Source organism: Serinus canaria, chromosome 2 (assembly GCF_022539315.1).
Source record: "Serinus canaria isolate serCan28SL12 chromosome 2, serCan2020, whole genome shotgun sequence".
NCBI lineage: Eukaryota > Metazoa > Chordata > Aves > Passeriformes > Fringillidae > Serinus > Serinus canaria.
Window position 1 is genome coordinate 106,941,322 of NC_066315.1, and position 23,434 is coordinate 106,964,755.

The window sequence follows — 23,434 nt, forward strand, 5'->3', positions numbered from 1 at the left end:
CTTTTTGATAACTGGTGGTTAAAGAGATGACAACCTTGTGCTAGAAGGGCATTTTATCAGAAGTTTGATGTTGTGAAATCAATCCATCTCACCACCCACCTCCCCCTCAAACCCCACTAACCCCCTCTCCCCTCCAAGTTGATTGCAATATTGACATTATTAGCTCTTCACTTAGTTCTAACAGCTTTAAGAAAAGACTTTAACCATTATCAGTTCAAACCTTATATTTCTGAAACATGCAATCCCAGTGAAGAATGCTTAATGTCAAAATCAGGTAACCAAGCCCTACAAATCACCAGAAATGTATGCAGAGGGCTCTAAAAACCCCCCCAAAGCACTTCTTTAAGAACATCCACACAGTAGTCCAAAGCACAATTCAAGTATCTCAACTTGAATAGAAGAAACATCCAGAAAAGAAGAAAAGGTCATTTTACATTCCCCAGTAGCCACTGACAAACAGGATAATGCAGCCTTAAAAAATCTCCTCCCTAAACAACTTCCTCTTGGGCAAGGCAGCTATTCACTGAACAGCACCTGAGTAATAATCCCTCACAGAGCAGTGATCATTTACAGCAGAAGATGTTTTAAACATCATTTATTTTTTTCATCCTTGTTACTTGTTCTAAATTAGAAGATTAACTTAAGCTCTTGGAAAAAACCCTAACAAAATAAAAAATGTTTACAGTAACTGATAACTGCCTTATATGAATGTATCCTGGAACATTATGATGCAAAACTGCAAACAACAGAATGAAACAACAATGAACTAAAACTATAAAATGCTATGCAGAGACCGGATGGACTTTTTTTGAGAAAGGAAAACTCAGAAAATATTTTAATGCATTACATCTGAATTGAGCTTTCCACTACCACAGGCTAGTGCCTGGAATGTGACTGACATTCATTAATGATTTATGACTCTGGCTTCTCTGCTGTCTCAGAGTTCTTGGTTTATTTCCTGGCTGTTCATGAGACTGTGTGTGATACACTTCTAGGGATGACTTGGGTTTTCACCTTCTACAGAATGAAAGCTTTGGCTAGGCACCAACACAGAACTGGACACATGAATAATGTAACAAAACCACTACACCTGCTTCACATTTTCAAGGGATGCACCCTTTGCAAAAATATATGGACGTTCAGCTCTATCCCCATACAAGAAATAATCAACTTAACTGTCACCAGATCGCTTTGACTTAATTTGATGGTGAGACCTGTAAGTGCCTTTCACTGAATACAATCAGCTGCAGTTGTTTAGGTGCATATAAAGCAAGAGTAGCAGAAATTTGAATTTTACCTGCCCCTTTTAGAGGATGGAGCTTTAGTATAAAGTCAGGTTTTTTATTTTCTGAAGAGAAGAGAAGAGAACTAATAATGACCCTGAAGTACCTATGAATAAAACACCTGTTCTGGTTTGCCTATTTGTCCCAAAGGCAATTACTGTCTACTCCAATAGAGAAATGGGATGGGGAAGTAAGGAAAGAAGTATTTTACTCCTGCATGTTCCCACTGAAATCTTAAAAAAAAAAAAAAAAAAAAAAAAAAAAAAAAGTGAAAACCAATCCTGCTATATATTCTACCCCCAAATCCAGGAAACATCACCCTAAAAGGCTATAAGAAATTTTCACATAAAATATTGCCTGAGTTCCACAAAATACTAAAAAAACTCTAAGTCTTGCATTTCCTGATTTCCTGAAACTATGAGACTTGAAAAAAGCAAAGATAGAGAACTGACTAGATGTAGGCTGCAGGTGGGAGGATAGTTGTAATGCCTACACCAACAGTTGCTCTTTGTCACTTGCTTTTAGATTACTTTCTGCCATACTGCTTTTCCCATTTGTTTTTATTATAGATGCATCTGGAGTACTACAAGTTAATAATTTTTAAGATAACAAAGAAGCTACCTTATCTTTTTCATAATAAAAAAGGTGCAAGTGAAGCTCCAGCTGCAGATACAATGCAGTAATAGGCAGAGGTTCTAGATATGATAAAACAAAACAATTTTGTAATGGAATTATGAAAACATTACTTTTCCTATCATGAGATAAAGATTCACCAAGGAATGACAGTAATTCCTCCACAGGAGCAATGTATGAGTCACTTATTCAAAAAAGTGAAGCTAATGTCTTTGTAAGCAAACACAATCCCTGAAGTAACTACCTTTTAATTATAGTATTGTATATTCATGGAGAATATCATAGCAACCTTTATTTCATTCACTATGTTTGAAATTTCAGAACATAAAACATGTTCTACTCTTAATGCAATGCAAAATGAAGGTTAAAAACTGAGAGTAAATGATCTCATTAACACTCAGGGCGGTGAAAAAGAAAATCTAATCACATGGATTTATAAAGTTCACGGAGTAGGTAAGGACCATTATCATGTTTACAACAAGTGGTAAAAAGACCCAGCACAGAAGACTAATGTTATCTCAAAATATGGGCATACAAAAAGTTATGACAATATGAAAAAGAACCCCAAAACCCACACACAAAAATTCAGAAGGATTACCTAATTTTGCTTTTATCTATGACACATAAATGCTGGAACACAGCTACCCTTTCATAAAGGAGCAATTTCTGTTCAGAATTTAGATCCTGCAAACATAACAATAAACCATTCATCTTTTATTTTTAATGTGATTAACACCATTAAAATAAATGCTACTATTTTCTTTATGTAAATATGTAAAAAATATGACAAAAAGCAAGCTATTGATTAATGTAAAAAAAAAAAACTGATGAAAACTGATGTAGGAAGGACAATGAAGACTCCTCAGCAAGTAAACTACTTTGAATAATAGCAAAATCACTGCATTGAAATTCTTGTGCTGAAAAGATCTGAGGGCTAGATTATCCTACATGTTCAAAACAGCTCATCTGCAATACTTTAAAAGCATACCACCCACTTGCTCAGACAACTTGCTTCAACAGGGCTACCAGCATGAGCAACTACTGCTAAAATTCAGAAAACATTACAGAAAGGAACTCAAAGGAGAGAATCATCTTGTGCAATGAGACATATACAATAGCAATTAGATTAAAAAAAAAATGTATCACAGTTATCAGGCTGACATATGCTGCACATATCCCAGTCAAGCACCCACCACCTTGATGGAAGTCACACAAATGGCCTGAGATATGTGACGAAAATGAGTTAGTGATGGTTATGGGGTTGTGATGTGTTGTGTGAGCGAACTATGCTGCAGACACAAGCTAAGTGATTCAACAGTCAGCAGCAGGTCTGGGGTCTCTGGAACTGACTGGTGTTACAAGTTCAGAGCACATTGTATCAGGAAAGAATATTCACCATTTGCAGCTCACACCTCCCCATTTGCTGAACAGCTACAAGCTGCGGATCATGAGGTTCGTTAATAATCAAGAGAGGCACTCACGATGGTTTCCTAATTTGAACTTTCTGTTTCAGAATGTAACAAACTATACCGTCCCCCATCCACAAGAGTTTAAGATTCAGATACAATTTTAGGAAAAACAAAACAAAATACCAGGGTTTAACAAACAAAACCAAACCAAACAAACCAACACCAAAAAAAAACCCCAACCCCGACACTTCTCCCCGTCCCAAACCAGTCACACTGACTTCTGTGGAATGATGCTGACTCAAACCCTCTCATGGCCCATCTCCTCTAAGTCAGGTAGCTCAACTGTAAAAAGTAGAAAATACTAAGCAGAATCCTGAGAGAAATCCAAAGCTTTCTATCTGGAACACTTCTGCTTTCTTTCATTCCTCCCTTATCCCCAACTTCTGCCAGTACATTCACTGTTCAGAAAACCCAGACAGTTCCTGCCTGGAACGACAGGAGTGCTGAAAACATTTTGGAGCCTTTTTTCAGCCTGCTTTTTCTAGGTGAAAAAAAGTCCACAACACTTCCAGTGTTGACAATGCTCTTCAGAGGCGAGCAGGCTGACTTCAGTTATGACCCACAGATCAAAAGCTTTTCTGGCTTAGAGAATTAATAGCATTTTTCTCAGCTGCTGTGGAGATCACACAACCCTGCGTACATCATGCCAGGGTAGAAGACAACTATGAATCATTCAAGATCCTCAATTTTCTTGAGAAGCATTCAATCTGCCAGACTGAACAAAGCAGGTCAAGATGGCCTCAGATGGGATTAACAGAAAACCTTCACGAAGGACTAAACTGCTCTTCTATTAGAGATTTCACTTCATAATTCCTTGGAATTGCTGGCATAGGAGAAAAAAAAAAACCAAAAAAACAAACACACTAACAAAACCAAACAGGAATTCCAACTTGTTTCTGTCAGTTGCTATGACTCAGAGGAACAAACTGGAATTTGAACTCATCTAATTTCTTACAGGAGATATCACTCTGATACAATGTACAGAGAGCTTGAAAGGAACCTGCTGAACATGTTTTAGGAGTTTCTGGGTCTGCCATGACAGCTAAGAAACCCAACTCGCATAATTTCAAAATAAATAAATTAAACCTCTCAAATGAATAAAGTATTTATGATAAAAACATCCTAAGTTTAATTTGTTTCAGGATAAAGAGAGATCTAAGTTCTATCACTTACTTTCAAGCCCTAACAGTCATATCTTCAAATAACCTAAACATCTGGGAAATATCAGGCCACACAGGGTAAATCTTCAAGCTGTCCTTCTAGAGAAGCATGTGATTTTAAAAAGTAATTTGCTGGCTATAAATAAAAGTAACTTTACCTTTAATGAAAATGTCTGAAACTTTTAAAACACTGTTTTCACTGAGATGCACACGAGGCTTTAAAATTCCCTTTTATTTACCCGTATGAGATGCTTCCTGGGCTGAATGGCTCTGTGTTTGAGCCACCTTGCTTACTACCTTCAACTGAAGCTGCTTGTTTAATCAGTCCTCAGGATTTTAGGGGTGGTGCGCCATAAAAAAGTTAATATTGATGCAGAGCATTTTCCTGTAATTTTCTGATGCCTTATAGATCCAAGACTGACACAAAGCAATTTTTCTTGATTTTAATAGAACAGTGGCAGTTTTACCTTGTGAGGCCTCATTCTGGAAATACATTTTAGATGTTAGTCCCATACTTTTTTGGAACACTTACTTTGACACTCGAATGCTTTCATTAACATTGACAAAAACAGAAAGATCTTTCTAGCCAATATCTTTTGCCCACAATGCTGTATGCAGCTTTGCTTATGCAGTATTTTGCTAAGCCATGGTTTGCAAAAATGAGATTACAGCTTGCAGAGAACTTGCTGGGACATTTGAAAAGCTTTGCATTCTAAATTCTGAACTCTCACATAAAATGTGTGCAAAACCAAATAAACCCCAATGAAATACAATTCCCCCTGTTTCCTCTGGGCAAAGGAGATGAGGGAGGCCAGGAGGGAACCAAGAAGAAACAAACCTAACAATTATTACCATCTAGTTATGGACAGGCAGAATGTAGATTTAAAAACTGTCTAATCAAAATAAAGTAAAATAATCTCTCTGAAAAGCAAGACAGAACATATTTAAGTCATCCATTGCAGCCAATAAAATAAGGTGAAAAGTTTTTGCTGTCTTTTTATCTATTTAGCATAGGAACAAATTCCTAGCTTTGAACCTATGGGAGAACCTACTCCCATTTTGCCTACTAGTGGTATAAAACTGGCTGCACTAGAAATGGTCACGAACATTGTACAAGCTGTTCTTTTCTGGACGTGCTTTGTACATTTAGAGTGTGCAAGGGAGTTTCAGACCCCCAGAGACTGGCCTGTTGTCAATGGATCAAAAAGGGGACCCACGTACCTGAACAAGTGGCTGCAGTGAAGATAAATAAGTCGCAGTAGTGGCTTTAAAATTCATCTTCAGAAAGTAAGAAGGGGGGTTGTGACTAATATTCAATCTTTTGTAAAGCCCTTAAAATTCTCTAGGTTTAGATGCTCTCTACGTCCACTGTGAGAGGAAATGGTCCTAATTTCACATTGCCTGCTGTTTTCCAGCCAGCCCATGGGCGGGCAGTTCTCCTTTCCCCGCGCGCAGCACATTCACTCAGGGCCGGCGACAGGCAGCGATTACGGATGGTTTACATCGCGCCAACCTCCGCGACACTCACGGCACGTCTCACTCACTCCTGCCACACCACCCTAACCATACCCCTCACAAAGACAGCCCTGCCAGCTGGAGAGGAGCACAGCACAAGATGGGCAGAGGAGAGACTTCAGCACCATTCCCGTTTTGCTCTCACTGTACGCTGTTACTACGCCTGATGTTTCTGATCTGCAGCACAATCCCTCCCAACGCTACCCTACCATCACCTATGGCTTCCCAATGGACTACACTCAGAGAACCTAACTCACTTCTGTCCTGAGGGTTGTGTGGACAGTAATTAAAAATCAAAGATCCATGACAATCGCTGAACAGATCCTCCAGAGAATTCGGGATGAACAGAAGCTGGGAATATGTGAACTGAAAAATTACTTCTCAGAGGAATGAGTTTTCCTAATTTTCTTTTAAGACTGTAACCTTCCTGTACAACAACAGATGCACGAACAGGATGCAGTTCTTGTACTGAAACTATGTACAAATAACTGGAATACATGCATAGACTCAAAGGGCTGTTTTCACTTTATTTAACATAAGCATTTTTCCAAAACTGCATAAACTGAAGTTTCCTTTGAAAACTGCCTGAGAAGAACATTAATGCAGAAAAGCCAGGAAGTAGGAACAGTACTTGGGGAAATGCAGGAAGCATGGAAATTACTAAGGGGAACACAAATTTCAGATAAACAAACAAATGAGCAGAAGGAAACTATAGAAGTCTGTACCAGCGAAGGGAGACACTTTTCAGATAACTCAAGTGCCAGATGACTGAGACTGGGGATGTGTGGAAGAATTGCACTTAATTTTTCAAGGCTTTTAACTGGAAAATTTCTTAGACTATTATACGCACTGTTCTCTTTGTAATTACTACACTCACTTCTACCATTGATAATGTGCATAAATCTGCTGTTTGTCCATGTTCATAAAGCACTTAATAAATGTCCTCTGAATGAAGGAAATCACTGCTTGAAAATCCACTAACTTGGAGAGTGAGGGGGGAAAAGACACTATTCTTAGCATATACACACCACTCCTAGGCCTCTGACATATCAGCAGTGGTTCAACCAGAGGTGACATGAGAGTAAATGCATATGGCACCTGCCTGGGAAAGTATCTGAATGAACACAGATGTGCCCTGACAGCTACTTGAATCCTAAATGCTTTCCAAGCTTGAAATCCCAGTGGTGGCAAATCTGTCAATAGCCAACATTACTATTTATCTAGAAAGGCATTCACCCATCACCAAGAAAGGGTTGTATTTGGTTTAGATGATATTAGGCACCCTTCACTCGTGTTGCTGTACAAGTTCCCAGACAAGGAGTGAGGAAAGTTTACACACAGCAATGACAGTGGATGTTAACTTTCATTTAAATATAACAGCCTTAGCTGGAATCTGGTCAGAATGCTTTTACTGCAAGAGGACAAGATACTGTTTTTACATCTTATCCAAATGGCATGCAATTGGTATATCTGTAATAGCAAAAAAAAAAAGATAAAGCAGCTGTTGCCTTCAGTACTTAAAGTAAAAATTAGCTACCTACCAGAGTGTTTCAATGTAAACAAAATAAAGTGCAGAGAGAAGTGTAAATCTATACATAAAACCCATTACCCTTTCCTCACCTGATCTTCTTCTCCACCCCCTTCTTCATCGTATTTCAGAATGTTGTCCCTCACATCATCTTCAGGATCAATCAAGAGCTGCTTTGCCTGACGCTCTTTATCACGGCGTTTCATCCACACCACAAACATTAAAACTAAAACTGTAATGCAAAAATGGAAGAGACAAAACCACACCTTGATTCTGAACTACAGCCATAAAAACTGTAGAAATTTAATGTGAAGATTTAAAAGAAGAAAAAAAAAAGAAAAAAGCAATGAAATTGGATTTGACTGTTCTGGAGGTTTTTTAAAAATTATTAATTTGACGGAAGGCAGCTTAAATAAGAGATGTTTCATCTCAGACTACTATAGGCAATTCAGTTTAGAAATCAATCACATATTCAAGGTTGTAAGTAACAAATCCATTCCACATCTGCAAAATAAACTTGCCATGAAAAGAACTAAGAAAGACTATACTTCATAAACCACTCTATTTAGAAAGAAATCTCTCCATCAATAAGGCTCTGTTAGTTTCACACCTAGCATTTAAAAAGCATCTTCTATGAAGAAAGTAAATGCACTGGCTGCTTGTGTAGAATTATGCGCTTATCCAGGCTCATTTTTTTAAAATTATTGTTTTCCGTAATTTTCTATGTTCTAGATGGGTGCATGGTGTACCAGGCTAATCTCTCCCTTGTGTTCCACCACAATAGGCAATCAGTTAACTATAATGTTAGGAGAGCTAGCTAATCTAATTATCTAATTTACTACACTGGACAGACACTTACTCATGATTTTTAGTCATATTCCTTTCTCAATGCACTTCACACAAAATAAAATACTAGTACAGCTTTATGCAGTACTTAACCATACACATCATCGCAACACCTGCCTTTCGTTCCAGGCCTTACGGTGAAGGGCTGTGATGAATTACTTTCCAACAGTAATTCCTGCTTGCATTAATCTGAAGCACAGTGGTAGCAACATCAGAGCACTCCCTAAAAGCATTGCTACCTGCTATGGGTGGCACCAAATTGCACAGTACTGGCAGCACAAGACAGATTAGAAGCCTGGGGACTAATCACATCTTCAACCTGGCCACTCACTGACCTAACACTACAAGTGTCCATGAGTATAAATGGAAAATCTCTTTCACAAACCCACTGCAGGGCTTGACTGCCAAACAGGTGCTAGCTGTACTCTGTCCAACTCTAAATCCTGTATTATCAGGAAGTTTTCATACTTGTCCAAAACACTGAAACATGCAGCAAGAATTCCTGGATATGAGCCTTTAATAACTCCCCTGTCTTTGTCAATGTACCTGATACTAAAGTAAGTAATATTGTATCTGTAAAACAAGAGTAAAGGAGTCAAAATTAAGAGAGCTATCTACTCACTGAGCAAGATGATGATACAAAGCAGAATTGCAATGATGGCGCCAGTGCCCAGCCCTGCACCAACAATCCGGTCAACATCTGTGCAGTCTCCATTTAAGTCACACTGGCAAACTTTCACCTTCAGCAAGGAAGTGCTGGATGCATGTGGATTTCCAGAATCTGTAATGACTATGGGCACGTCGTAGATACCGGCCTCCAGGAATCGGATTCTTAAGGAGAGCTGGGCGTGATCGCCTGTGTGTGGAAATAAGGTGCTGGTTAAAAAGTAATATATTGCTCACATGGGATTAAAATAGAATTGGCAAAAATAGCACTTGTTTGAGCTCAGTGTTAACTTCTCTGCTCAAACTGTTCTGTGACACTCAAGGTAACAGACTTCCTGACTGCTGTGACCATCTTTTCTTTCTTAAAATTTCTTGTCCTCTGGAGAACTTACACTAAGGTGATTTCTTGTTCATATCAACCAAACTCATGTATGTTGTGAAATAATACCACTAAGAAGATATTTGCAGAAGTTTCTTTAAAACTATGAAGATTTCCATAATGTTAATTACCACTAATTCGAACGATGGTCCAGTTCCTCTTAATACTAGCAGGTGTGTCAGGCAGCTCAAAGGCAAACGGGCCTGCATTTGGATCTATGTCAGGGTCTACAGCAGTGATGTTAATAGCATTAGGCTGCAGTGTTTCACAAGTTGTGGCTTCTTTTGGATGCACTTGGGGGGCATTATCATTGATGTCCAGCAGGTATATCTGAAGTGTGCCAGTTCCACTCATTGGGGGTATTCCTGAAAGAAAATGAAATAGCATTAAGCCAGTTTCCAGTTGCAAAGTTATTTAAACGAAGCTGTACCAACACACTTAAATGTTTACCTCAGTTTGGGGATTCTTTTACAAAAACAATCTAACACTGTCACTGGTCCTGCTAACACAGTAATTCTTAAGCAGTCTGTGCTTAGAAAAATGGCTCTACTCAGCAAAATTCAGCAAATAACTGCAGATCCACAGATTATGGATTCACCCACTTCACTGATCAGACAGACAGCTAATCTCCAGAGATGGTCCACATCAAAGGCTTTAAAGAAGCTGCAAAATTGGGATGGTTTGTTCTCTGGAAAAATTATTTCCTAACTCTGAAGGCTTAAGAACACCCTTTACCATAACTGTGGTATTTAAATTCTTTCTAATACTGAGTTTCATCATGCTATTTCTGGACATTCCTGCCATCCATATCGAATGTGTGATACTTCCATAAATCTTGCTGGAATCGCACACTGATGTGATCACTTGGCACTGAATTTTTCAGTATAACTAGCAATGGTTCTCATTCCACCTCCCATAATCTTCCAGTTCCATTTATGTCTTTTCTCCAGAACAGAGCCAAAGTATAGAAACAGTTGATATAGCTTCCAGTTCAGAAATTTTTACCATGTCTTCTTTCCAAGGCAAATAGCCCCAGTGTTTCAGTTTTCCCTTATAATGTGAGAACGTCTCTAACTGTGCCTGTCCATCTTTCTGCTATCAGTTATGAACAGTAGAGCCCTCCAGCTGAAATCAAAGGACTCATTTCTGAGCAGCGTTAATTGTCATTAACAAACTGACAACAAAAAGATACTTTTCCCTCTGCACTGCTGCAGCCTGAATGTGGGAAAATACAAAGCCCCTCCAATGACACATTACTCCCCGTAAAGCCCACTCATGCTGTGCATTCACTCAACCTACCACACTCCCATGCAGGGCTTTTTCAATTTTCTGTCAACTCAACTAATGTAACCAAGACAGTATTTTTTTATAAACTCAGAGAATTATTCTTCAGCCATTTCCCAAGTAGCTGGGAAATTATACAGAGTCTGATAGTAATAAAGATTTCCAGCGGGATGTATGCTAAGCGTATCCTGTTTTCTGCCCCAGTAAAACTGAATGCCATTCAATCACAAAGATGAAAAGCTTTTTGAAAAAAATATGCAATACTGATACATACCATTATCAGAAGCAAGAAAAGTTGCATTATACATGTTGTTTTGCACATATATTGACTCTCTGTCCAAAACAGCTGTAGTAGTTATTTGTCCATTAACAGGGTCAATTTTCAGCCAGTTTGCAGGATCTGAAAGTTTTGAGTACCTGTGTATTTAATCATAACTTGTGTTATTTATCTGCCAACATAAATATTAACAACAAAGACAGTATTAATATTTTAATTTGTATTCTGAACATGTTTTTGGAATTTGAAGATAGGATTTACAAATTTTCATTTATCTAGCCCTGTCAGTAAATTTCTTGGAAATACATATTAAAACCAGTCCCGCATTTTGATTCTTGAAGTGCCTTGCCCTGTAAGTTATCATGTAACTGGAGGAAATAATATAATTACCATAAACTATATAACATTACTACTCAGACTCAATTAAAATAGTCAGTCAGGGTTCTCCTTGGTTTTTCTACACCTACAGAGCTATTCATACTAATTTTCAGAGTGCTGAGAGCAGGAGAGAGACAGAAATGGATAGTGTTAGTTGCACTAACTCACATTGTTCTAGCACTTCAGTATCACTTCATTTTCAGTGGCCCCGGTTTTACTGCATGTTTCTGATCTTAATTTGAAAGAGAAGTGTCTTTCAAAACCATTCTTCTATCTGATAAATTTTCTCTCTGACATTAATCAAGTGCAAGCTATCTTAGTATTCAAGTCCTCATGCTGTCATTTCTATGATGGTTATGTCCAGAAATGACCAAAGTATTACAAACAGCGAACCAAAAATCAAGAGAAAATAAAACTGCAATAATCTTGGATTTTGGAAGGAAAGACAGAACATAAATTCTGGAGTTTCGCCTACATGAACTAAAAAAACAAAGCTGGGTAAGGTGAGTCCTGACCCAGGGCACGTGAGGGCAGTCACAGCCTTAGCTCTGCAAATAACGACCATGTCTTACATGAGGTATGCTTTTGTGCAAAAGTTCTAGACATAAGAAAAGTTATGATAAAATTATGACCATACTACAAGAATTCACAGTCAGACCACACCACCATTTTGTTTTATTGGAGAAAAAAAAGGAAAAAAAAACACCTTCAGATTTCATCAACAATCTGATTTTGCTGCCATGTGAAAATTACTGAATTTTAATTGCAAATGTTCTTAGCTCACAGAAGCACGTGTCTGCTCTGACTGAATTTGTTGGGATAGAATATATACTTTACCACAGATGCATAACTGCATTTTATCTTAAGATGAGAAAATGACCCAGTTTACACACCTATGAATGCTGGTCAGCTCGCCTTCTCTACAGCCAAAAACCCATTTGGAGAGAGCTGCACAAAACCTACAGGATGTGTTTGGATAGCTGTGTGCTACAGTAAATGCAGTCATTTCAAATGTCACCTCTTTGCTCGCCACCCATTCCATAACACAGACATTGCCAAATGCTTATACAGACCTCAGAGATGTTTGTTGCATGTAACGATCGGGGTCCTGAGCAGTAAAAGTTGTCAACATGCTGCCAGCCATCAGCCCTTCTTCCTGACGCACGAGCTTGGGGTTTGGAACAAAATATGGGCTCTCATTCACATCAATGACCGTAATGGACACGGTTGCTGTTGACTGAGGAGGATGCTGAATCCCCTTAGCCAAAGGCACTTGATTTTCCGCAGCCACGGTAAGTACAAACATCCTGTTGGTCTCGAAGTCAATAGGCTGGGAAGAGCAAAGAGCAGGAAGTGTTAATGTCTACCCACAGGAGCAATGGACACACAGTAACATTTTAAATTTAAAGCACTTTTTTGAAGATTTCTTGCACTTTTCTGAAAAATGAGCATGGAGTTTGAAGAGAGCACACAATATCATCACCTCGACACAAGCCCGTGCGCTGGGGGCTTTGTTTAGCAGCATGTGGTGGTTTCGGTTCTGCACACAGCAGCAGCAGCAGTTTTGAAGTCACAAGAGCTAGAAACCTTTAGAAATCATTCTGGGATTTAACCTACTCTGGTACTGCTATTAGAGACAAATGAGGAAAAGAGTAGTTTAATCACAAAATGATGAAGAAGCTCCCAGCTTTGTGCTAGGCACTCACATGCACCTCCTGATGATCTCTCCTGGGGACAGAAAGCTGCCTCTTCCTGTTAGAAGGACGGAAGTTTCCTTCAAACAAGTTCATGACTATAGCTACTACCATAGATCAGAGGTTCTCATGTCCTCAACACCTCACTAGAAAGACTCTTAGTAATCCCAGTCAACCTGATTTCTGATATACCTACAGCTTCCATCTTCCCAGTGAAGATGATCTTCCATTTGGAGATTTCCTCACTGAGCCAGAAGTTCAACTTAAGAAGAAGTAAAAATAGTGTGAATCTAGAGTTCCTCTGATATGTTGTGCAGGGCTGAGGCATTCCTGGAGACAGTATTTCCCTTTGTACTATGCACTGTACTACTCACACAGATCCCAGATTGGAAGAAAACCCTGTACCTTAGTGGGGCAGTTTGCATGTGACAGTATGAAATAAGTGACAAGAGACAATCTAATCTTCATTACAGGTTGACAGACTAACTCATTGCACTGCCAATAAAAACTGTAGGCAGGTTTCCAACTCTTCCTGTGTCTGGGCACTTAAAGGAGTGTTAAAAAGCACAGACACTCACATAATTCTTCCTGGAAGACTGCAATGCAACAATTTATACCTCTGGGGAAGAGCAGTTATAAACCAGAGACAGTTCTTAAAAAAACCCAATGTGAATTACTATTAATGCATGTAGGTTGTATCTTTTTGTCACCTAGATACTGGGAGGATTAAAATCAAACAAAATTAAATTAAATAAAATGAAACAAAATGAAATTAAAACAAAACAAACAAAAAAAAGAGAGAAAAGGAAAAGTGATTTTTTTAATTTCCAAATGGGATTACTGGCATCACACATGTGACTTTGAAACGGATCAGCCAAAACCAGAGTAGGCCAACTCAGAGATGAGACATTTATCAGTGGGTCATGAGGATAGGTGGCTACTGCCTGGCAGGTTTAATTATAGAATCACATTGTTATTATCACTTGAAATAAGTCATCCCTCAACACAGAGCTGTGTTGGCTAGAGAATGAAGATAGACAGGTTATTCCATAAAAGGTATTTAAATGAGGCTTTAAAAATAGCCAGCCTTTAAATGTCTCTTGTAGAAGTACCCTCCCACCTATCATTTTTTCCTCTCTGATTGTGCTTTGACTGCCTGTATCTCTTCCTTAATGGAACATCTTGACATAAAATGTGCAGACGACACGCATGACTACTAATTGAGGAGGTAGGAAGTTTAGACTAGCAAAAAATACTGAGCAGACACTTTTCCACAGAGTAATTTCTAACTTTTGGCAAATAAAGATTCAAGATTTGTAATTTCTAATAACCTAGCCTGATTTTCAAAACTGAGCAGGCGGAATACTATTGATAGCATAAGCAAGGTAACAACTGAAGAGACGGACTAGATTCCACAAGAAAGGGAGCATCCATTTGATTCCAGATTCATGCTGGTCTCAGGAATTCCCATTTCACCCATTTTGGTGTTCTCCCACCTCTTCCATCTCTGCTGTACTCTCTGAGAGGCAAGCACGCCTTACCTTTACGACAGTCACCAGCCCGTCGTTGCTGTTGGGGTCGGTGAGGATGGTGAAGCGGCCGGTCGGGTCGCCCCCGGTCATGCGGTACAGGGCGTTCCAGGCCGGCGTGTGCGGCTGGTCTTTGTCTGTCACCGTCAGATTGGCCACGATCACATCCACCCTGTTCTCCGGCACTTCCCCGTAGAACTGCAGAAACCACGGAAACACTTCACCTCATCTGGGGGAGCATGCAAGGGCCACACCAGGCTGAACGTTCATCAAAGTGGGGCAGCCCATCTCTCTTCACTGGAGCTCTGATAATTTATCTAATGAAGATTACCTGAGGCCACCCAGAGAACCAATGGCTTGATTCCTTTGTCAGCTTTTGCCTTCTGGTCAAAAGCAGAATGCAGCATGTAAGGGATATACATCCTGCCCATATTTTGATTCTGCCTGCCAGTATGGTATTTAATAAGTAATAAATATTTACTGTCTGTGAATGTAATGAGAGAAACAGAGAAGGGTTATAAATATGCACAGCCTTCAGTAACTCCTATCCTGTACTTACAGTCATGGCAGTGAACTCTGGAGGATTGTCATTGACATCTGTCACAGCGATGACAGCAGTTGCTGTGTTTGAAAGACCATATGTTGGGTTTCCTTCCATGTCCGTAGCTTGAATTATTAATGTATATTGTTGTACTTTCTGAAACACAAAATGACAACATAAGTTTTAGACAAAACTAACATTACCATAGGACAGCAGGTGTTCCCAAAACTTGCACTCTGCTAAGCAATGGAGCCTATCACGCAGTTTATTCTAGTTAGCATCACCCAAAATGACAGGAGCAAGCAAAGTTTGTGCCACAGGAATACAGCAGCAGGTTGCTTATATTGAACTACTATTTGACTTTCTTCAAAGACCATCAAGGTAAGGACAGACTGACTGCTTCCTACGCTAATAAATCAAACCACTCTAGACAGTTAATGCATGATCACAGGTTTGACAATGCTTTTCAAACAGCGAAAAGAGAGACAGAGTGCATTTTATACTAAAACAGGGAAAGTCCTCAAAAGCATTTGAGAGCACTGAGCCAAGGTAGGTTCGTCGGCCAAACGGCCACAAGTGCCAAGGTTTTGTTTCAGCCAAGCCCGAGCATAAAACCGCGGCTGCAACTTCTTGTGATCTCTATGGAAACCAAAGATGTCGAGGCCAACAGAGACGAGTAAGGGCACTGGGAGAAAGGGGGAGGGAAGCACCAAACGGGCTATTTCCATAAATGTTAAACACCCTGGTGAGTATGGCAGCCATGGGCCCCCTCTCCCCCCACTGCTGCTAACGGCCCTTGAGCTGGGCACTCACTCCTTCCTCACAGCTGGACTGGGGCCAGCGTCCCTAAGCACCAGAAACTCCTGTAGAGACCTGACCTCAGCCGGGTGAGCTGCTTAAAACAACATCAACAAGGTTCTATTAAAAAAAAAAAAAACCCAACATCATAAATATGTTTTCTGTGTAGAACTGGTGAAAAGTTTACTTTAACTCATTGCTCTCAAATACTGTGCATGCTCCTTCATTTTTCCAGTTCATCGTCCGTCCTTGCAGAGAAGTGTTACCATTCAGTTCTTCCCAAAAGAAAGGACACAAACATAAGGAGCTGCTATTGCTTTGAAACAGCACTTTCACAAATCGTTTAACACTGGCAAAAACCTTTCGGCAAAATAAAAATAATTCAAAAAGAGCCTATTTTTATGTTCTGTTTTTTTTTTTTTTTCCCCCCACTTGGGGTACGTTATTTCCTTCTACTGTCTAAGGAGTGGGGTATATGACAAATTATTTCTCATGGAAACAATTTACAGAATCATGAAACATGCTGAGTTGGAACGGACCCATCAGGATCAGAGAGTCTAACTCCTGACCCTAAGCAGGACACCCCTAGAATCACACCATTTACAAAAAGGAATTACAGGTATTGCTACAAAAAATAAGCAAGGATAATTCCACTGGTAGTATTTAGCTTTCTTTGAAACTTTGGCCAGACAGTGCGACAGAATGAGAGCTTTAACGGTTTGTACATTTCCAAGCAGCAACAATGAGTCACGGAATAGAAAGTTTTAAAAAAAGCTCTATGGATCTTTATCTCCCTCCCACTGAAGATAATGATTTATGCTCATGCCCTCTTTCACACAGAAACCCTTACAAGACACCCCAATGTGTATTGCTACATGTGCATCCCACAATTCTTTCAAAAAAGCAAGACTAGTATTAAGTCTACAGAAGTGCACTATACATGTTTAATAATGCATAAATGTATATACATAGATGTATATGAATTCTGGCTTGGAAAACATACTTGCAAACCGACCTTCAACAGGCTTTAAACATCTTAAAGGTTTCCTTCATGACACCAATAAGAGTAGCAGTCATGAGGGAATCAAAGAAATGCTTTTACCACTTTTACCCAGGAAAAAAATCATACTTTACTTACTGTGAAACAATAAAATCTAAAGCAGTATTGAAACAAATCTCACTGCCATATGATTTTATGTTATTGAAACAGCAGGTGCTTCTGATTCATCTGGGTCCTAATACATTGATCCCAAGAAGCAAATTTCATTAAGGAAAACTCCATTATTATTACACAGAGACTCAGCTTCCTTACAATCGACTTACTTAATTCCAACAGAACCAGCACACTACAAACTTCCCCAGAAAGTGCCCCAAAAGACAGCAAATCAGTGTTTTTGTTTGTTTCCTTGTTGTTTTCCCCTCTCCCCAGCACTCACATAAAGCAGATCAACTGCTGAAAGTGAAATTTCAGAAATCAACAAGCACACAACTTTCCAGGCATGGGGAAATTGGGGGAGGTGGGTCTCTTTTTCCTGTGGTTTGAGAAGCAGCCAGGAATGAGCTGTGCAGCATGTGTCAGCAGCCTGCACAGAGACTTAGCAGCAACACATCTAAAAGCAAACTGGCAGCTTCAAGAAAGAACGCAGACCTCATCAGTTCACATCTTTCCACTTCAACACAGGCCAAATAAAAGAGCACTTCACTGAATTAACCTCACGTGAGGCAGGAATGTCAGTGTGTAAATTTAAGTACCCTGCCTGACTTCTTCAGCACCTCCAGCAGTAAGGCAGATGTTTTAATGCTGAAGTGAATTCCACAGCAATAACGGAAGAAATAAGAGCAGCTGGATCTCATGAAACAGCATCTTTTGAGATAACAAATGAAAGATTTCTTCTGCCTTAAGCTGAGTTTCCTTACCTAAGCAAATCTCCTCCTGTGCGTGTTAGCACAGATAATGCATTGTGCATGTTAATCTAAAATACCAGCAGATGAGGAATGCTATCAGAGGAACCACTTTTTTTTTTTAATGCCTACAACACTTATGCTCCAATAAAAAATGTGTCACATTATTTAAGAATTTAAAATTCTGCCTAGCGTTTTATGACTTTAATTAGAGGTTTATCAAGAGAGACAAGACTTATAGAAAAGAGTGGGAAGGCAGAAGTGGGCAGACCAGCTGGGGTACATGGACAAGAAGGCACTCCCTGGCCCACTGTCAGAAGACGATTCAGCTTTGGCTCTCTAGGCTCCCAGTCATTTTAATTTAATTGACTTCCACAAAATGACTCAGGAAATGGGGGAAGCAAAGCTTGGGAAGGAAACCATTTTATTTCATATTAGTCTAATTTAATATTTGAATGATTTAACGTTAATCATTAATATCCAGTATTTTCAAGAAATGTTTATATATACCCATCTGGTTGTCAGCAGTGTGATCCATCAGGAAAACTGATGGTGAATGACAAAGCTTTTCCAACTGTTAATGGGAGGGTCTGAGCTCCACAGGCAGCTGGTTTCTTCCGAGTTAAATCCCTCCAGTATAGCTAGTCACCAAGTGATAAAACCTCAAGAATTATCGCTATGTCCTTCTGAAAGTTCATCTGTCAAAGATGACCAGGGGATTTTAAAAACAAGGGCAAAGCTGCCCATCATTCTTTTAATTTAATAGGGCAATACTGTAAAGTTCAGGGTTTTCCTTTGCTCAAATCCCTTCTCTTCAAAACCAACTTAAATAAAATGAATGTTAATAAAACCTCAAAAATTAATTGCAATATCTAACAGTCTGTTTAGCTTTTCAAATCTTCTGATTGCCCCTTTCAAACTGAAATGCATGAGAATATTAATAGCAAACACAGAACTTCAGAAAGCATTTTTATTCTCCATTTTAAATAACTATAAACAAGCAGCTAAAAGATGAACAGTTAATCCAGTACTCCGGATTTAATGAGCTAAAATGAGGTTTGTAATACAGAAGTTGAAACAAGATGTATTCAAAAGAGGTTTGTTAGGATTTTATAGCTTGTTTATAAAATAATGCTTATCTCTTGTGAAGTTTTCAAGTGGTTTAAAAGCACAGTTAGTATGACAGATTTGGAGTTGGGAGGGAAATATTTTCATTCCCAACCTCACAGATGGGTGAATCAGAGCAGAGGATCTGGCACGCTCCTTCTCCAGTGGTGGGCACAGTGAAGAACTGTCTAGACAGGATGGACCTTGCTCAGCACGTAGCAATGAATTACTGACAGATTATTTCTTTTTATTATTATTATTATTGCACTGCTCTGCTTTAGTGTCTATCATTAGAGTGTATCTGTTTCTTAAGAGCAAACAGGCTTATGGGACAAGATCCTTTCCATGACCCCAGACAGCCAGGAGGAACTACATGTATGGAATACATAGGTCCAACTTTCATCCCCAATGCAATTTTTCTCTCCTTCGAGTTTTTGTACTCTGGGACTAGGAAAACAACTGGTGTCAACTGGGTGAAGAAAGGGAGTAAGTTAAGACTAAGGAGGAGGAGAAATACTTCACAGCATCATGAAATTGTATGGACTAGAAGTGACTTTAAAGATCATCTAGCTGCAGACACCCAGCCTAAGGTAGGGACACCTCCCACTACACCAGGTTGCTCAGAATGCCATCCAACCTGGCCTTGAACACTTCCAAGGATGGACCATACACAACTTCTGTGGGCAACTTGTTCCTTCATCTTACCACCCTGACAGTAAAGAATTTCTTCCTTTTATCTGATCTAAATGCACCTGCTTTCACTTTATAGCCATCTCCCATCGTCCTATTTCTATATGCCCTTTTTAAAAACCCCTCTCCAGGCTCTCCTCTAGGCCCCATTTAGGTACTGGAAAGCAGCAATAAGGTTTCCCCAGAGCCTTCTCTTCTCCAGGTTAAACAGCCCCAGCTCTCTCAGCCTATCTTCACAGGAGAGGTGCTCCAACCTTCTGACGATCTTCACATCCCTCCTCTGGACTTGCTCCAGGCAGGTTCACTTACTTCCTGTGCTGAGAACCCCAGATCTGGATGCAGCACTCCAGGTGGGGTTTCACAGGAGCAGAACAGAGGAGGAGAATTACTTCCCTTGATCTGCTGGCCACGCTGCTTCTGATGCAGCCCTGGATATGACTGCCTGCAGGTGCACATTGTCAGCTCATGCCCAGCCTCTCACCCACCCACTACCCCAAGCCATGCCTCTTTACAATATTAAGTGCAACCCAGCCCATGGGATGAAGAGCTGCCCTACCTCTCTGTCAAGGCCAGCTGCTACAGTGATAATGTCACCAGTCTCGTTGTTGATTGTAAACATGTTTGGAGAGGGGCTGCTCGGGGCCTGTGACAAGATTCTGTATCTCAGCATCCCATTCTGGGCGTTAGGATCATCAGCATCGATGGCAGTAACAGTCATCACGTAGGTTCCTAGCAGCAGGAAAAATTATTGATGTTATATAAACAGTTTATACTCAGATTATACAAGATCACTTTACAAGCAGTGGTCAAAGCACATATTTCTTTTGGTAAAATCTGCACATTCCTTCTTTACTTAAAACAAACTGGCTAAAATCAAGACTCACCAACAGAGTAATTAAAATACATAAGAGGAGATAAAAATACTCTATGTTTATAAAAGATTAGATTTGCTTATAACTGAAGAAGCTACATAAACAATGAAACTCTACAGTTCTGCCACAAATAACATTTCTGTAACAAAAGAACATCTCATGTTTAGATACTTACGTTATTAATTGGGCCAAAGGAAATATACTTATTGTTCAGAATTGGTGGACATACTGATAGTGACTGAAAATCAATATAAATAATACTCTTTCAAAAGTCTTTGAGATAGATCTCAAATGCCAAGTAAACACTGCAAAGTTAGAAAACACATTTCTGGAGCTAACCTTTCATTTTGCACTTCTGACAAATTAAGGAAGTGGTTTCAGCCATAGTGCAAACTTTAGTCTGAGCTGATTAGAATTTTAATGAGATCTGAACAACACTTAGGTTTTCTCAAGAATTCAAATGACACTGATTTCAAATCCCAGTATTTGCAAAGCCTCTGGGAATCAGAACTAGAACTGTATCTAATGACATTTCAGAAGTCTCTTATACCCTGACCTGTCAACTAAATGAACATCAATGTCCATCATAAAAATAAGTGTAAGAACTGTTATGTTCTAATTAGGATTTTGAAAACCATAAACCAGAAGTCATATACTTAAAGTCTCTCCTGGTTTTAGTTCATGCATGTAGCAAATTTGCTTTTTGGAAATGAATCCCTGCATGCTAAAAAGTACATTAAAAATAGGGTGAAATAAGAAGATAGAGGATCTGAGATTTTGCTCATCGCACTAAAGACACCTTTCGAAGTATTACAAGGTCTGAAGGCACTCCCTTCATCACACCTTCAAAATGATACTGTAAATATGATACTTCAAAATAATACCTCTGCCTCCCAAAAGCCCATGTATTACCTGGCTTGGATCCCTCAGGGACTGTCCCATTCCAAACCTGGTGTAAGAATTCAGGTCTATTGTCATTCATGTCAATTACATTAATAACAATGTCAATAGGATTTTCCACCTGGTTTCCATTCACATCCACTGCGTGTGCTCTCAGCTGCAAAAATCATTAGAAGTATTAGAATTTGCACAACGTACAGGTGCAAATAGATATAATAATAGTGACAGGAAGTTTCAGGCCAGACATTTTTAGCTCAGTGTATTTGCTTGTCTGCTGCTGCTCCCTCATATCGACCTTTTAAACTTCCAAGCTGCTAATGGAACTAACGTTCAGACTTCCAAACTACTCTAAGTTGCACACTTCCTTCTTTGATTTGATGAAAATTATTTTAGATCATGTAATTTTGATTACTACTAGTGCCGACTGTCATATAGAATTCTGGTTTTAATAATGGCTATTAGAAAACATTCTCCAAAAAGATGAAGATTTTAATGTAAATCTGTGTATTTAGACCAGAGTGTGGCCATTGCTAGAGAAAAGAGCAACTTCCTCCTATAGCAGCCCTGCTGATGCCCATCATGAATACACACACACACTTATCTTGTGGCTACAAAGCTACTAGAAAGCAGCAAGATGGCATTATTAGCTCACCAACCTGGAAATGACTCATATAAATGTAAATTTCTAAGTCAGTAAATCCTGAATTGCCAATGTCAAATTCTCAGTTAAAATCTTATGGATGCTAGAGCTTTTGTCTGAGAGCCTTTCACCCACACCTCCCCCCCAGATGCCTCCTGCTGTGCCCTCTGATTGGGAGTAGCACTCAAAGGGCTCCCCAGAGCACAAGGTTAGGAGTGTTTTAATCCACAACATGCTGGAAAACTCTCTCCAGGAGCTGGGTGATTTCAACATGGTTTCCCAAAAGCACAGGAAACTTTAGGTCACAGCCTGCTCTCCCCGTCTTCCTTGCAACTTTCCTTTTCCACTGGTACTGGAATCTGTGGTCTACTTTGTCAATTTCTTTAGAGCGAAGAATATCATTTTCATAAGCTGATAGGCCTAATTTACAATTCTATTAAAATGCTCAGATTTGCCTCTAAAATAAAAATTGGTACGTTATTCTTCCCATCCAGTTCTCCAATCACAGCTGCTGCAATTCTAATAGCAGTCACATCCTAATTTAAGTTGCTGAATTAAAAATAAACTTCTGGAAAGTATACAATTCAGTGGAGACTGTGATCAATGGTCTGTACTTGAAATACAAGCCACAGTATACCCATATTTCCATCTTTTAAAATTACTTTACCTAAATACATTTAATCACTGTTTACATATGTTAATGTATTTAAGCTGCTTAAATATAGTATCAGTTAGCCTTATTAAGTACAATAAATACAAATCTGCTACAAACTCCTCAAATCATATCTCATACAAAACTAAATGCTGGCTGCTCAAGTCATGTTTGAAGCAGATGTTCATCTTCAATTTGATAATCTGATTTGTGGTAAATTAAACTCTTACATGAAAAGAAGCAATCTGCTCCCGGTCTAAAGGCTTTGTCACAGACAGCTGTCCTGAGATGGGGTTGATGATGAAGATGCCTGTTGGAGGCTGGTCAGCTCCTGGGCCAGTCACGCTGTACCGCAGAGAAAGGCTTTTATCACGATCCGACCTAATCTGGGTGTCAAAAGAGATGAAGTTTACATTAGCTACAAACAAGTGCAGGATGGGACTGCTGCTGAGACAAGCAGCAGCTCTGTTTATCTTCTCCTTGCTCCTTAAGATGTACTTGCAAAAACAATGATTCTGGAAATGGTACAGAGTTGGTATGAAGTCTCAAGTTCTTAACAGGACTCTTTGTTAGAAACTGGTCAAAGGATATTCAGAAGTGTAAAATCATCCCTGTTTATTTCATAAATTATATGAAATAAAAATTATTTGTGTTAAACAAAAACAAGCAAATACTTTAAGCAGAGTTGTTT

The 23,434-nt window shown here is 39.3% G+C and overlaps 1 protein-coding gene across 1 annotated transcript in view; it reads right to left on the minus strand.

Annotated features, from left to right (window-relative positions):
* CDH2 (cadherin 2) overlaps nt 1-23,434 on the minus strand; it is a 114,333-nt gene that overhangs the window by 11,881 nt on the left and 79,018 nt on the right. The window contains exons 5-14 of the mRNA XM_030231181.2: nt 22,974-23,129; nt 21,464-21,608; nt 20,236-20,408; nt 15,201-15,338; nt 14,654-14,839; nt 12,492-12,748; nt 11,038-11,180; nt 9,611-9,844; nt 9,057-9,290; nt 7,681-7,820 (exon numbers count right to left, since the gene is read on the minus strand). Coding sequence (XP_030087041.1) covers nt 7,681-7,820; nt 9,057-9,290; nt 9,611-9,844; nt 11,038-11,180; nt 12,492-12,748; nt 14,654-14,839; nt 15,201-15,338; nt 20,236-20,408; nt 21,464-21,608; nt 22,974-23,129 — 1,806 coding nt within the window. The remainder of the gene's footprint in view (nt 1-7,680; nt 7,821-9,056; nt 9,291-9,610; nt 9,845-11,037; nt 11,181-12,491; nt 12,749-14,653; nt 14,840-15,200; nt 15,339-20,235; nt 20,409-21,463; nt 21,609-22,973; nt 23,130-23,434) is intronic.